Source organism: Scardinius erythrophthalmus (genome assembly GCF_964197995.2).
Source record: "Scardinius erythrophthalmus genome assembly, chromosome: 16".
NCBI classification, from domain to species: Eukaryota; Metazoa; Chordata; class Actinopteri; order Cypriniformes; family Leuciscidae; genus Scardinius; species Scardinius erythrophthalmus.
Genome location: NC_138236.1, coordinates 23,978,794 through 23,992,466, shown reverse-complemented (window position 1 = coordinate 23,992,466; position 13,673 = coordinate 23,978,794). Strand labels below are relative to the sequence as shown.

The following is a 13,673-nucleotide window of genomic DNA, read 5'->3' as shown; positions in this document are numbered from 1 at the left end:
TAATCAGCTTGTAGAATATTCAGAATTTTTGGTAAAACAACTCATATTTACAATAATTCAGATAAAATATGAAGGCAGCATTATTCACAATGGTTTGTATCCTTCTTGTTGTGTTGATGTGACTGTCATTTTGTAATACCAGAAAAGTTTAACCAAGTAACGTAATATGACTGTCTATATGTTTTGTGCAGCCCGTTCTCATCCTAGGGCGTCATATATTGACGCTTTTGACATTTCGTCGACATCGTACGCACATGGCACCCTTTAACGTCAATATGAGACGCAGATAGAAATGGGCCAGAAGGCGCCTCCTAGCGGTCTAACCCTAACCCTACACTAGACTTAAACCTACCCATAACCGAACAAAGCTCTGTGCGTGTCATATTGACGCTAAAGGGTGCCATGTGCATTCGTTGTCGACGAAATGTCAAAAGCGTCAGTATATGACGCCCAAGGATGAGAATGAGTTGGTTTTGTGTTATGATTTCCTGTGTCATTTCTTCTGACCGTCAGAGCATGTGGTGAAGGTTCTTGTCCTCTCCTTTCATTTTCGCTTTACCTTTTCTTTAACCCTCCTAACAACCCTCAATACCTCCTTTTCGCCACAGAGAGGAGGAAGAGGAGGAGAAGGATGAGGAGCTACAGAAAGCAGAGCTCTCTAGACAGGCATACGAAAGGTATTTCAGCAGAATAGGATTCCAGGGTGTTGAGTCTTAGAGCTAGAAACCAGACTGTAGATCCTTATCCATTTTCTGATGCTATCTCTTCCCTGACTTGACTAACATAAATGTCTCCCAACATATCATGGTTTTTCCCATCATTTACTCGAACTTCTGCTGTTATTCTGTTGTTCGTAGCTGGATGGCATCAACAGTAGAGGAAGCTTCTAGCTTGTGTTTGCCATTAAAGTGCATGGTCAACTTCATTCCAAATGCCGTTGATACAGACAATGAGGAAAACCTCCGGGAAAGGTCTGGGAGTAAGGTTATCCGTAAGGCCCCAGTGTCTTCCCCTCCTTTTACCCCTGATTTTGGCCCCCCTATATCACCCAGACTGTCTTCTTGGGCTTCGGTCAGGTCCTTGGGGGCCCTCCCGTCCCAGGGTTCCTCTGTTACCTCCTCAGCCTCCACCTCCCCAAGCGAAGACCCCCTGTCCCCTGTCCTCCCTCTGCTCTCTTCCACCCTTCTTCCTGCTTGCCCGGTGGATTCGGACAAGGTTTCCGGGGGCACTCTGCAGGGTCGAGACCCAGACAAGCACTGCAGGTAGTGCAGATAGACGCAGTAGATTCTCGCCACTCACAGAACAAATTGCTATGCATGTATGGGCTCTGTTCCAAACCCTAGTGAGCTCCCTACACAAAGACATGAACATTCCTGACACAAAAGCTGCTCCAGTAGACAGGAGAATATAGCCACATTTTAAGGCAGCTTCTCAAATATCATTTGGAGTTAAAGCTACCCCAAAACCAGGGATGTTCAGAATTCAGTACTTAATAATTGGCTCTCTTTCAAGTTTGAAATTTAATTGAATTTGACACACCTCACATGAAGTCTATCTCTATCTATCTATCCATCCATCCATACATACATACATACATACATCCCTGCCCAGAAGGCATTGTGTCAAAGTCAATTACAAATATTTTATTCAGATCTGAAATAGTAGCATCTGATTGATATATTAGCTACGTTAACGTCAAAATCTGTCTTAAAAAGGGAGCTGTCTATACTGACAATAAAGTTTGGAATATAGCCATTCAAAGCTGCATGTCTGATTCAGAGAATGACTTTCACTCCCACATAAGTCAAGCTATGAGATCCCTAAGAAGTAACATTTGGAAACCCATGTCTGTTTTCACTGATTCAAGACTCACAAACACTATGACCACAGTATTTGTGGACTTTCATGCTCTAATAGGAAGGAAGTGTGACATGGGGTTTGCTTGATCTCTGGATCTCCTGTGAATGGCAAGGGTTTATTGTTTTGTCTGTTCCATCAAACCTACCTTCTGAAAAGAGTCAGATCCTCACCTAGTGGATCATCACTCTATCCCTTTGTATCCTCTTCCAAGAGAACACAGTAAAATGTCCTGTATCCACCAGAAATTGCACCCTCACAAAAAGTGCTACACTCGCTGCGTCTTATGGTCATGTGCAATATTTAATATTCAATGTACAATATGGCTTAACCTGTCTTATATATCAAATCCTAAGAACAATAAAAGGAGAAATATATACCAGTACGATCATAGCCTGCATGAGAAATCTTTATACTCAATGGGTTTTATGTTGGTTCCTTAATATTTGATGGAATGTAAAAAGACTTATTTCTTTTCTTTTTTTTCTTTTTTTTTTGGAACCAGCCACTGTAGTGCAAGACACTCCCTAAAGGATGCTAACTTTTACTGACATTTACAACTCATCTGCCTTTCATTGAGGCATTGTACCACTACAAAGCCAAGAAAAGCCTGTAAATTAAGTCACATATAAAAGGGCAATTGTATTTCAACCTGGACAGTGCCTGTAGGGTCCACATTTCATGAGAATGAAGCTGAAAATGCTTTGCAATGTCATGTGCATGTTTGCCTGACATTAAGACTGTGGCAGCTTGAGGAACCCATCTGGATTTTAAAGTGGATCAAAGACAGCTCTCTCTGTTGAGACTGTTTGCAAACTCTTCAATATGCAGCTTTAATATGATTAATGCTGTAATAACCTAATTACACAACAGTCTTATGCTAAGGGCACAGTACACTTATAAAGTCAACATGACATCAAAATCTTCTCTTCTGGGAAAACTTGGAAACTATTGATGACTAAAGCAACTAGCAATAGCAAGCATGGGGTCAATATTTGACTGGTTTGCCCCTGCGTTAGGTGTTATAACCACCATTTGGCAAAAAGCATCTTTCTCCATTGATCATCTTTTAAAAGTAGTTAATTTACATGCAAAAAAATATTCACTCTGACAGATTAGTATTATTATTTTTGGTTGGCTCTTAAAAGCATAAAAGCGCCGGTTTCACAGACAGGGTTTAGATTAAGCCAGGATTAGGCCTTAGTTAAATTAGGACATTTAAGTAGTTTTTATAGACGTACCTTAGAAAAAACATTACTGGTGTGCATCTTGAGACAAAACAATGGCACTGACATATTTTAAGACATGTCAGTGCAAGTTGCTTTCAGTTAAAACAGCTCAAACATACATTTTAGTCTGAGACTAGGCTTAAGCCTTGTCTGTGAAACCGGGCAAAAATTGCTTGTATGTAATGTAATCTTAAACAGATTTTTGCACTGATAAACAGAGGCTGCTTTGATTCACGTTCTGTCTGTGTCGCCTCTGTACTTGTCTCTCGACTGCGCTTGTTCCTCTGTCCTCTGTTTCTGTCACAGCTTTGAATCAGACTAATCTTTCTGTAATGTATGTGTCGATTACTCACTTTTCATGTTCTGTCTTTTCTGTGCAGTCTGTCAGATGTTAAGTACTCAAACACATCATGCAGTTCTTGTGGCAGGTAAGGGAACAAGATGGAAACAAAATCAAGTTTGTGAGCTCTGGTGAACAATTTAAAAGGAGAAGTTTGTGGCTCTCATGTTGGTTCAAGTCTGGCTTATGCGTTTTCGTAAGCTCTTTATCCCATCTTTTCTTGATCATCTCTTGAGGGCTTTTCACACTTGAAATAGTTAACCCTGGGTCATTCACAACGGATAAAGAGATTCCTGGATTATCTTGCTTCATGTTTCACACTGCTCATACAGTAATTTACCCGGGCTTGACAATTATTTTTGGGTATTCAAACGGTGACGTTTCACACTGTACACTGATTGGGCTAATGCCACACACAGTATGTTTACATAAAAGCTCTAGCATTGCATATCCTCATATCATATTTTGCTGACATTTTATTTTTTCCTCAGACGCTGAAACATAATGTTTATACAACGTGCTGTGTTTCCATGACTGTCCAAAACATGAAAACGAGGCGCGTGATTGGCTGTCGGTTGCTAAGAATCTAGCTGTAACATTCTAACGCTGCATCGTTTCACAACATACACGTTTGGCACCGCAATGCGAGGTTAACACCGCAAAAGTTCACCGCAAAAATTACAAGTGTGAAACGTTCCTTTAAGCCAGGGGTGTCAAACTCAGTTCCTGGAGGACCACAGCCCTGCAGTTTAGCTTCAACCTTAGGTAAACACACTTGATCCAGCTAATCAAGTCCGTCAGGCTTATTTGAAAACTACAAGTATGGCTGCGTCCGAAAACTTAGGCAGAGGACTTATTGCCTCGCTGCCCTATCAGGCAATGACTTTGTAGGCAGCGTTTGTCTACGAAGGTACCTCACAAAACTGATTTTGGACATACTTCTGAGACAGCGTAACGGTGTAATGATTTACAGTAAATTACTACAATAGTAATTTCTCGCTATAAGTGACATAAAAAGTGGAGAATGTGGGTCAAAAACGTACATTTACACACAAACTGACCTCCAACCGCAACTTTCAGATGCCGTCTATCTTTTTTAGCGTATCTGTCATGGAGTGGAACGCACAGGATTGTGGGATATCAAAGACAGCAAGGGATCCATCTATGCTGCCTTCAAAAATCGATCAGATGAAGTTATCTCAGGAAACAGGAAGTGAAGCTAACATTAGATTCGGACATGCCTTGATGCCTTCCTACCTTGCAATGCAGCTTCCGAAGGCATCATTTTTAAGATTTCCGATGCAGTCTAGGTGTGTTGGAGCAGGGTTGGAAACTCTAGGACTGTAGCCCTCCAGGAGCTGAGTTTGACACCCCTGCTTTAAGCGGTAAAAAGCATTGTTTAGAATGGCGATAACCCGGGGTTAAGCGCAGTGTGAAAAGTCCTTTGATGTCTAGTTTTTAATATTGATATATTTTAAAAGTTTTAAACAATTACAAGAATGAAGTCCAATATTCTGAAATGAAGACTACACCAAAATATAAAATATATACATTTAATTTAATTTAATTTAATTTTTTATTTCCATCACAAAGATATTATATATCACATCAACCCAGACAACTACAGTGGATAATGGTGCCATTTTCTAGTAATACGTTTTTACTTGCTGTGGTTCAAATTCTACAGAACAGGATTTTATTTGGCCAGGCTAAAACGATTCACTTTAAAGTATGTTTGACTTTTTATGCTGTCAGGTGCTGGAACACTTTGAAATTTAGAACAGTGTCTATTTTTCCCATTGGTATTAAGCCAGGATTCATTCCCGGCTCTCAGTTCTTACTCCGATAATGTGTGTAATGAATCACAGCAGACTCAAACATAGAGGCTAGTGTAAGGAGCGAATGACAGCATGTCACTGACCTCTTTTAATGAAGATGGGATTGTGCAGAGAAATGATCCCCCACGTCTTTAATCATATCTCCTAATACAAGGTCATATCGCATACATCTCCAGCCAGCGATCTGAACTGGCAAGCTGCTTTGTTTGGGAAGAAGTTTTTATTTTGTCACCTACTCATGTAAAGTCTGGATTTAGAAGCGTGTGTGTGTGTGTCCTTGGCTTTTTGGGGAGTCTATGAGGCTTCATATCGGCCTCTTCACTCAGGACATCTGTAGTGTTGTGGTCCTGATGGAGGAAATACATGACATCATTTGGAATCAGAGCTTCACCCCCCTTGTCTGTGTGTACTTGCTGATGATATGTATGATAAATGAAGTGAATGGAAAATATGGTCATTAGTTCTCTTGGATAAATCGAGACTTAAGCTTTATGCTGTTAAGAGGTAAACTTCAGGACAACAAATTCCCACATATCAATTTTGTTATAATATACACTGTATAATCAGTAATATTTTTAGAAGTCTCTTATGCTCACTAAGGCTGCATTTATTTGATTAAAAAGGGAGAAAAAAAGTTAAACAGCATTATTAGACAAGTCTTTAGTGTCACTTGATTTGGTGCTCAATAAACTTTTCTTAATGTTTAAAATGGTTGTGCTGCTTAAGTCTTTTAATGGAAACAATGTACATTTATAACATTAACTTGTAATGTTATAAATGTCTTTACTGTCAGTTTTACACTTTGATTCATTGCTGAATACAGTATTCATTTCTTTCTTTAAGAAAAAAAAATCTTTCTGACCCCAATTTTTTATTTTTGTATATTTTGTATTTAAAAATAAATAAATACAATTATAAAAATTATGTAAAATCTATAATTAAAGTTGTTTTTGTGGCTGAATAATTTGTGGCTAAACTATGAACAGACTAAATTCTTCTTCCTCCTTCTTTAGCAATGGCTACGCAGGGACATATCCTGGCAGGTCATCTGGGGTGTCCAGTGCCCCCTCCACACCCTACAACCGTTTCGGACCGTCTGGGGGTCCAGGACCGGACAGGTGAGCCACTGCTCTTCTTTGAAGTACATGTGTGCAAGTGCATTCAAGGCTGAAATGGTTATGATTTTATATATATATATATATATATATATATATATATATATATATATATATATATATATATATATATATTAGATTCAGATGGTAAATATCATATATTAAGTTGGGTGTCCACCTTAGAGATAATCACCATATTTATAATGAAACAATCATGTTTAAAAAAAACATACATTTATAAGATTCTTAAACAAAATGAACCACTTTTATGATTTGTTTTTGTTTTTACACAAAATCTGTTGCTCCATCAATGTGCAATACAAACATATATAGTTTTCCTTCTGCAATCATTCTATGGGAGTTTTCTTAAGGTGTGCCTTAACACACGATTAATTCAAATGCATGTGAAATTGTGTCATTAATTTACGTTATGCAGTTAGATAGTCTGTAGATTAAGCTACTTTTACACTGTTGCCTCAGGTTGTTTTTTAGTCTACGGGTAGAAGCGAACATGGGAACTCTATTTTTACCCCCCAGAATGCAATTTTGAATACTGATTAATTCAAGTGTTGTTGTTCTGTAATATTGACCCTCTTTAATTTCTCTGGTCCTCCAGGTCGACTCTGGGTGGTTTGTTAACCTCTTCCTACAGGCAGCACCAGGACTCTCTGAATGCAGAACGTGAGCGGAGGCGCCTGGAGAGAGAGGAAAGACTTCAGCGGATTGAAAGAGAGGAGAGAAGCCGTTTCAAGTTTGTGGCCTTTCTTAGCACTTCATTATGATGCCATTATTGTATGCACCCAGGGCTACATTATTTCATTAATATGACAAATATATCAGCGTTTTCAATGTCTGATTCGTTTCCGAATCTCTCATGTTGGAGATGACCATGAGAAACATTTTATCCAACATTTTAGAGAAACAGCTGAGGCCTCCATCCAATTTTTTATCGGCGATCTGGGAGTTTTCCTGATTGGACAAGTTATTGCCTCTTATTATGGTCATTCAAAAGAAAACAGCATTTAGAACCGACAATGAATAATCACAGTGGACTGCAGGAAGACAAATGCTTTCTGTATTTTTTTCAATTCTATCATATAAAGTCTTTAAGTCCTGTAGTCAACCTCTACTGTTGTGTAATAACAAAAACACCAACTTGAATTGTTATTGTTTAATTAACATTAAACATCATTTAACCCCAGGAACTCCAAATGTCTTTGGTAGATATATAAAAGGCATTATTTTCCGATTCATGTTCGTGTTTTCTCATGTTTATTGTCTTCATTGCAGTCGGGATTATGTGGACAAGAGAGAAGAGGTCAAACAAGCACGAGAAGAAAGGTACATTCCAGACTGACTTTTACTTATATATAATATAATATAATATAATATAATATAATATAATATAATATAATATAATATAATATAATATAATATAATATAATATAATATAATATAATATAATATAATATAATATAATTAGTAGAATATAATAATTTTAAAAATACATTTTAAAGATAAAATTTGTAATGATTAAAAAAATTATAATAATGTTTTTTGTTTTAATATATTTTAAAATGTCATTTATTACTGTGATGGCAAAGCGGAATTTTCAGCATCATTACTCCAGACTTCAGTCACATGATCCTTTAGAAAAAATTCTAATATGCTGATTTGGTGCTCAATAAACATTTCAGTTCATTTAACATTTTTTTTTTAGGATTTTAGAATAGAAATAGAAAATAACATTTGATCAATGCTTCCTTGCTGAATAAAAATATACATTTGTACCTAATAATAATGTAGAACAATACAATATCATAACATCATATCATAAAATAACAGTCTCCAGTTATGCAATAAAATGGAAAAAAATAAAATGTAGCTAAAAAAGTCCATACAAAAATAATTTAGAAGATTCATGATAATAATATACATTAGTATTGTGATGTTGTTGCAGTGTCTTGTTGCTAGTGTAAAACATTCCTTATATCTCTGACACTGTAATAAAGTTCAGAAAATCTTCATGCCAAAAATCCTTCTGCCTTCTTTGTAATGAATTATATCAGTGTCTTATCAAAGATGAACATTCCAATCATATTGGATAAATTACTGCAGTCCAATGCAAGTTTATCATAAAGCCTTGAGCCCTATTTAATATCAATTATCAGCGCAAAGATAGTAATACACCTTGAACACATTTATTAGAACGAGCAGCAGATGGGAAGCGAGTCGGCACGCGCTGCAGGTGAAATATGGCGTCAGGGCCCCTGAACGGCTGCTGTAGATTAAGACCTTTAAAGACGGCAGCACAAGGTGTGTAATTGACTTTAGACATGGGCTTTTTCCATTTACAGTAAATGTTAAAAACATTCATCCTGGCAAGTGGAATGACTCAATGTCTTTGCATTTATTTTAGATCTTATCGAAAGTCAAGGTCTTTTCAAACCTTTTTTTGTGAACCTTACAATATTGTGTAACTATGTGATGGAATTAAAGGATTCAGGTGATAGAAAGGAAATGTTATATAGTTATGAAACATCTGGTTCTTGTTTTTGGTAATATTGTATATTAGTGCTGGTGCATACTTTTTGGGTTGATAAGACAGGAGGGGAGCAGACAGCATCTGTGTTGACACCTGTTAAGGGAGAGTTATAGGCAGCATAGTGGGAGGATTTGGTGAGTTTGGAAATCTCGAAAATCTTGAAAAGTTTATTTATGCACAAAGTGAGAATCTGTATCCTCTTGCATGCTGGAGGCTATGACATTTGTTTAAAGGTACAATATGTAGTCTTTTCGCTGCAGGAGGTCGCATTTTCAAAACAATAATAAAGGCGAAGCTTGATGACGCTATGAAGGAGAGTGGAACGATGGGAGATGTCGTTTTCACCATCCAGAGATGTATGAAATTCACGAATCATATAAATGATATATCAGCTAATAAATTAGTTTTTGTATTACCTATACGCTTGATCACACGATTGTGACACGACCTGTCATCGTAATGAATTAGCTGCAAGGAATGTGAAATATAATGCTATATTAGCCTGTTACCTGATATGTGACTATTTGTCGAATGATTTGGTGGGTTAATGCTGTACAGTTTTACACTTCTAAAACAATCGTACTAAAAGTACATTTGAACAAACCTACAGTATTTTCAAGTAATGGCTAAATATTTTTTTACAAAAATCTTACATATTGTACCTTTAAGACAATTATTTATCAGTCCACATGCTGTTTCAGACTTTCACCCCTCAGAATAGCCAACATTGTGACTTTTATTAAAAGCAATTTCCCCTTGAGCAAATATGACAGACACAGTTCAGTTGCCACTAACAGGGTTTGAACAACATTTCTGCTACAAACCAATATCTTTAACCACAATGCCACATCACCCTCACATCTTAACAAAGAGTTAAGATGGTTCCCTGTTACTGCAACAGGAGATTGATCTGTCAATGACAAATAAGAGGGTTCATGATAAAGAAAAGGAAAAATCCATCAAAAATCTAGTTTAAAACATGCATGCCATGTTATTAGAAATGTAATCTTTGAATTACATACATACAATTACAAGTGCATGCATCTTAATCACTATTTTCAAAAAAAGTTTTTAGAAATATATATTCACTGTAAAAGGATTCATTTATCCATGATATAATTTCCTGATTTGTCTTGTTTTTTTACTGAATGTTGGTTGCAACATAATTTAGCAGTAAAGCTGTTTTGTTAAACTACTTTTGTAAAAAAATAATAGATATAAGGAAAGTTGTATCACCCTGACATTTATGCCCTAAAAAAATATCAAAATAAATTCAAATTTATAGATTAAATCTTCATTTCATCATTTATGAAAAAAAAAAAAAAATTTGCTTTTCAAATAAAAAAAATTACATTGTGTTTTTGACCCTGATGCAGAATGGTTTTTAGTAACTTTCATTGTGTTTTATATGCTGTGTGCAGATATAAGCAAATAGAGCGGCTTGCAGCAGAGGAAAATGAAAGGGAACGTCCGAGGTCGACAACACGGGGGCGAACCGAAATCACTCTCAGCCTGAGTTCACGATCCTCCAGCAGCTCATTGTCTCGTTCTGCTACCCCTTTGACTGTAGAGGCTCAGGAGGATAGATGCTCCATCCAACATCCAGCACAAGGTGAGATTCCTCCATGTGTACAGTAAAACAGTGTTCCATTTCTGGAAAAAACTCTGGTCCTAGTTTTTCCTCCAAAGTGTGGAATCGAGCCGTTACCACACAAATGTTTTGTAATGAAAACAATGTAAAGCCACTGGGGCAGTCAGCCATTGGGAAAAATTACATTTATTTGAGGTTTATTGACCTCAAATATTAACCAAAATTTCTGAAATTGGGTCAGTGGTCAGTCAGTCTTTAATTTGCAGCCACATCTGAAACAGAGAGGCTGGAGTTGGTATGAATGGGCTGAACGACTGGAGCCTGGTCAATCACTCAGTCTCACTATGGAGTTTCCGATTTGCTTGAGACAAATTCAGTTGAAATTTATCATCACATTTTAATCTTAATTTTAGTTTTTCTATAAGCATTCCCATTCATCTCAATGTCAGGTCTTAGTAATAAAGGAATCCAGTAAGTATGCAGTTTGAACTATGAAAAGGGAACAATGTAAGTCCTTTTCATACTTCTAAAGTAATACTTCACCCAAAAAGGAAAATTCTGTCATGATTTAGTCACTCTCATGTTGTTCCAAACCTGTTTTCCAAAACAACATTGCCTTTCACTGTATGGACCACCAAAACACTTTAGTTTAGGGTCCAAATCTCACTATTAACTAGTTGCTTATTATCATGCATATTACTAGGATATTGGCGGTTTAGTTCTTATAAAGCATATATGCATGCCTTATTCTGCATGCCCATATTTTATATCCCATAATCCTACCCAATACCTAAATTTCACAACTACCTTACTAACTATTAATAAGCTGGAATTAGGAGTTTGAGGCAAAAGTCGTAGTTAATAGTTACTTATAATGAGAATTGGATCCTAAACTAAAGTGTGACCAAAATGTCTACTATAATTTAATAAAATACATGCAATATGGTTGCAAATTAAAATGTGTTTAATAAAAATATGAAATAGAAATGTAAATGTAGTTATTTGCCATGAATATTTGGAATGGTGTAACCTAGTGGTTAAAGCCCCCGTGAACCGGAAGTTGCAAACGACTTTTCTCCAGTGTTGTGACGTATTTCCAAGTGAAACGGAATATTGATTAGAGGGCAGGGTTTTACTTTAACGCTCCTCCTCTCCATCTCTCGCTCATAGCAGACTAACGGTTTGAAGGGAGTGGTTAAGCGTTTTCAAACCAAGCCGTCAAACTGACATCATCAGAGAAGGAATGCCGTTCCAGACCGCAACTAATTTTTCAGATTTTGATTAAAGATTACCACGGCAAACAAATTTTTTTCTGTGTATTAACTTGCACAGATTAATTGTTCACCACAAGACTAGTAATATGCGCTAACAAAGTAAATAGGGTCATGATTTCATGACGACTTTAAAGACGTGTTTGTAACCAATAGGTTAGTTTAAACCATGCAGGACCTGCCTTAACCGTAGATTTCTCGAGGAGAAGCAACAAAAAATATCTGTAACAATGTGGCGGTTTGACAGAATAAAAACTGGAATAACAGGGTGATATTTAATTATATTACAAAAGCAGAAAGAAAGTAAGACATCCATCAGCCGTGACATGATAATTGAGTGGGGTGGCTTGAGGTTGTCCTTTCAGTGAGACTCTTGTTGCATGACATTCATGTGGTTTTTGAAGGCCAGAGCATTGGTCACACACTGGTCAGTGAGTAAAAGCATGACCAGCCCTGTGTAAAAGGATAGCAGTGTGGATCAGACTGTGGTTTCAGAGGTCTGAGCTCCTCCCATTTTGAGACTCTGGTTCCTTCCTTCAAAACAAGAAAGGACAGGGTAGATGAACTGGGAAAATAAGACTAAAATATTTGAGAATAAGATTTTTTTGCAACATATTTTTGGAGATTTCAACAGTAATCACCAAATCACTAGTATATTTCCATAATTAAAGTGTAATACATTGTATTATATGATATTCATAATATACAGTATTTCCTTAATGACATTTAGAGTTAACAGCTCTGTCATTCAGCTTTCATATTTTGCATGTGTATGCAAACAAAACCTTTGATGGGAACGTTGTGAGGAATTTTGTTTTGTTATTCCCCATGCTCCTGCAGGATCACATTTCCTGTATTTATTTGCTTTTCCAAATGTGGAGGAGTAAATGCTGTAATGTTATGTGGGTTACCGTAACACAGACTGAAAGGGATGAGGGGTGCGTGCATTGTACTCATGCAAAGTTTTTGTCCGAATTTTTTGTCTTGATTTCCAGTAAAAAAGATCTAAACATCTTTAAAACAATAAAAATTTACCTGAGAAGCAGGGGGTGGGGGTGGGGGGTTGCTGGGAATTACTTTTAAAGAATGTTGGTATTTTTACTCTAAAACAAGACAGAAATGCAGAATGCTGAATCATACACTTAACCAGTTTTTGGTTGTCAAAAATAAATAAATCAAAAATAGTGATTCAAAACACTAGAGACTTAAAAATAGACCAAGTAACTACCAATATTGTGTCTAAATTTTATTATACTCATTATTAACTTCGTGTTTATGGATTGTTTTATATGAATAACAAATGGTTGCTGTTAATTTTGATATGGATCTGTAAAGCAGTCAAGACCTACCTGGGACTACTTTAGCCGTGCGTTTCCCTGAAAATCATTGCACACCTTAGAACGTTTGTCAACCAATCAGATTCAAGCATTGTAGTGTGTGTGTGTATATATATATATATATATATATATATATATATATACAGTGCTATGCATAAGTGAATACACCCATGCTAAAGTTGACTAAAAAGAGGAATAAAAAATCATATTTTGGAAATTGAACTTAATGCCTGAATTTAAAAAATTAGGAAAAATCCAACCTTTAAAGACACCAATTTGCCAATTTCTAGGTATGGTGAAGGCTATGTGATGATGTGGGGCTATTTTAATTCCAAAGGCCAAGGGAACTTTATCAGGATGCACAGTATCCTAAAAAATAAAATAAAAAAATACTTATAAATAAAAATCTGCCTGCCTCTATGGGAATTTAACATAGGGGTGTACTCACTTATGCACCATGTATTTTAAGGAAGAACATTTATTTATTTACGATACATTATTCATTCACAAAGAAAATTGGTGTCCTTAAAGGTTGGATTTTTCCTAATTT

At 36.4% G+C, this 13,673-nt stretch overlaps 1 protein-coding gene across 3 annotated transcripts in view; it reads left to right on the top strand.

Annotated features, from left to right (window-relative positions):
* Nucleotides 1-13,673, top strand: part of fhod3b (formin homology 2 domain containing 3b) — a 185,197-nt gene that overhangs the window by 146,670 nt on the left and 24,854 nt on the right. For all 3 annotated transcript variants that reach the window (XM_081389773.1, XM_081389772.1, XM_081389774.1), the window contains 4 exons: nucleotides 6,278-6,382; nucleotides 6,996-7,130; nucleotides 7,670-7,720; nucleotides 10,346-10,536. In XM_081389773.1, the coding sequence (XP_081245899.1) occupies nucleotides 6,278-6,382; nucleotides 6,996-7,130; nucleotides 7,670-7,720; nucleotides 10,346-10,536 (482 nt within the window). The remainder of the gene's footprint in view (nucleotides 1-6,277; nucleotides 6,383-6,995; nucleotides 7,131-7,669; nucleotides 7,721-10,345; nucleotides 10,537-13,673) is intronic.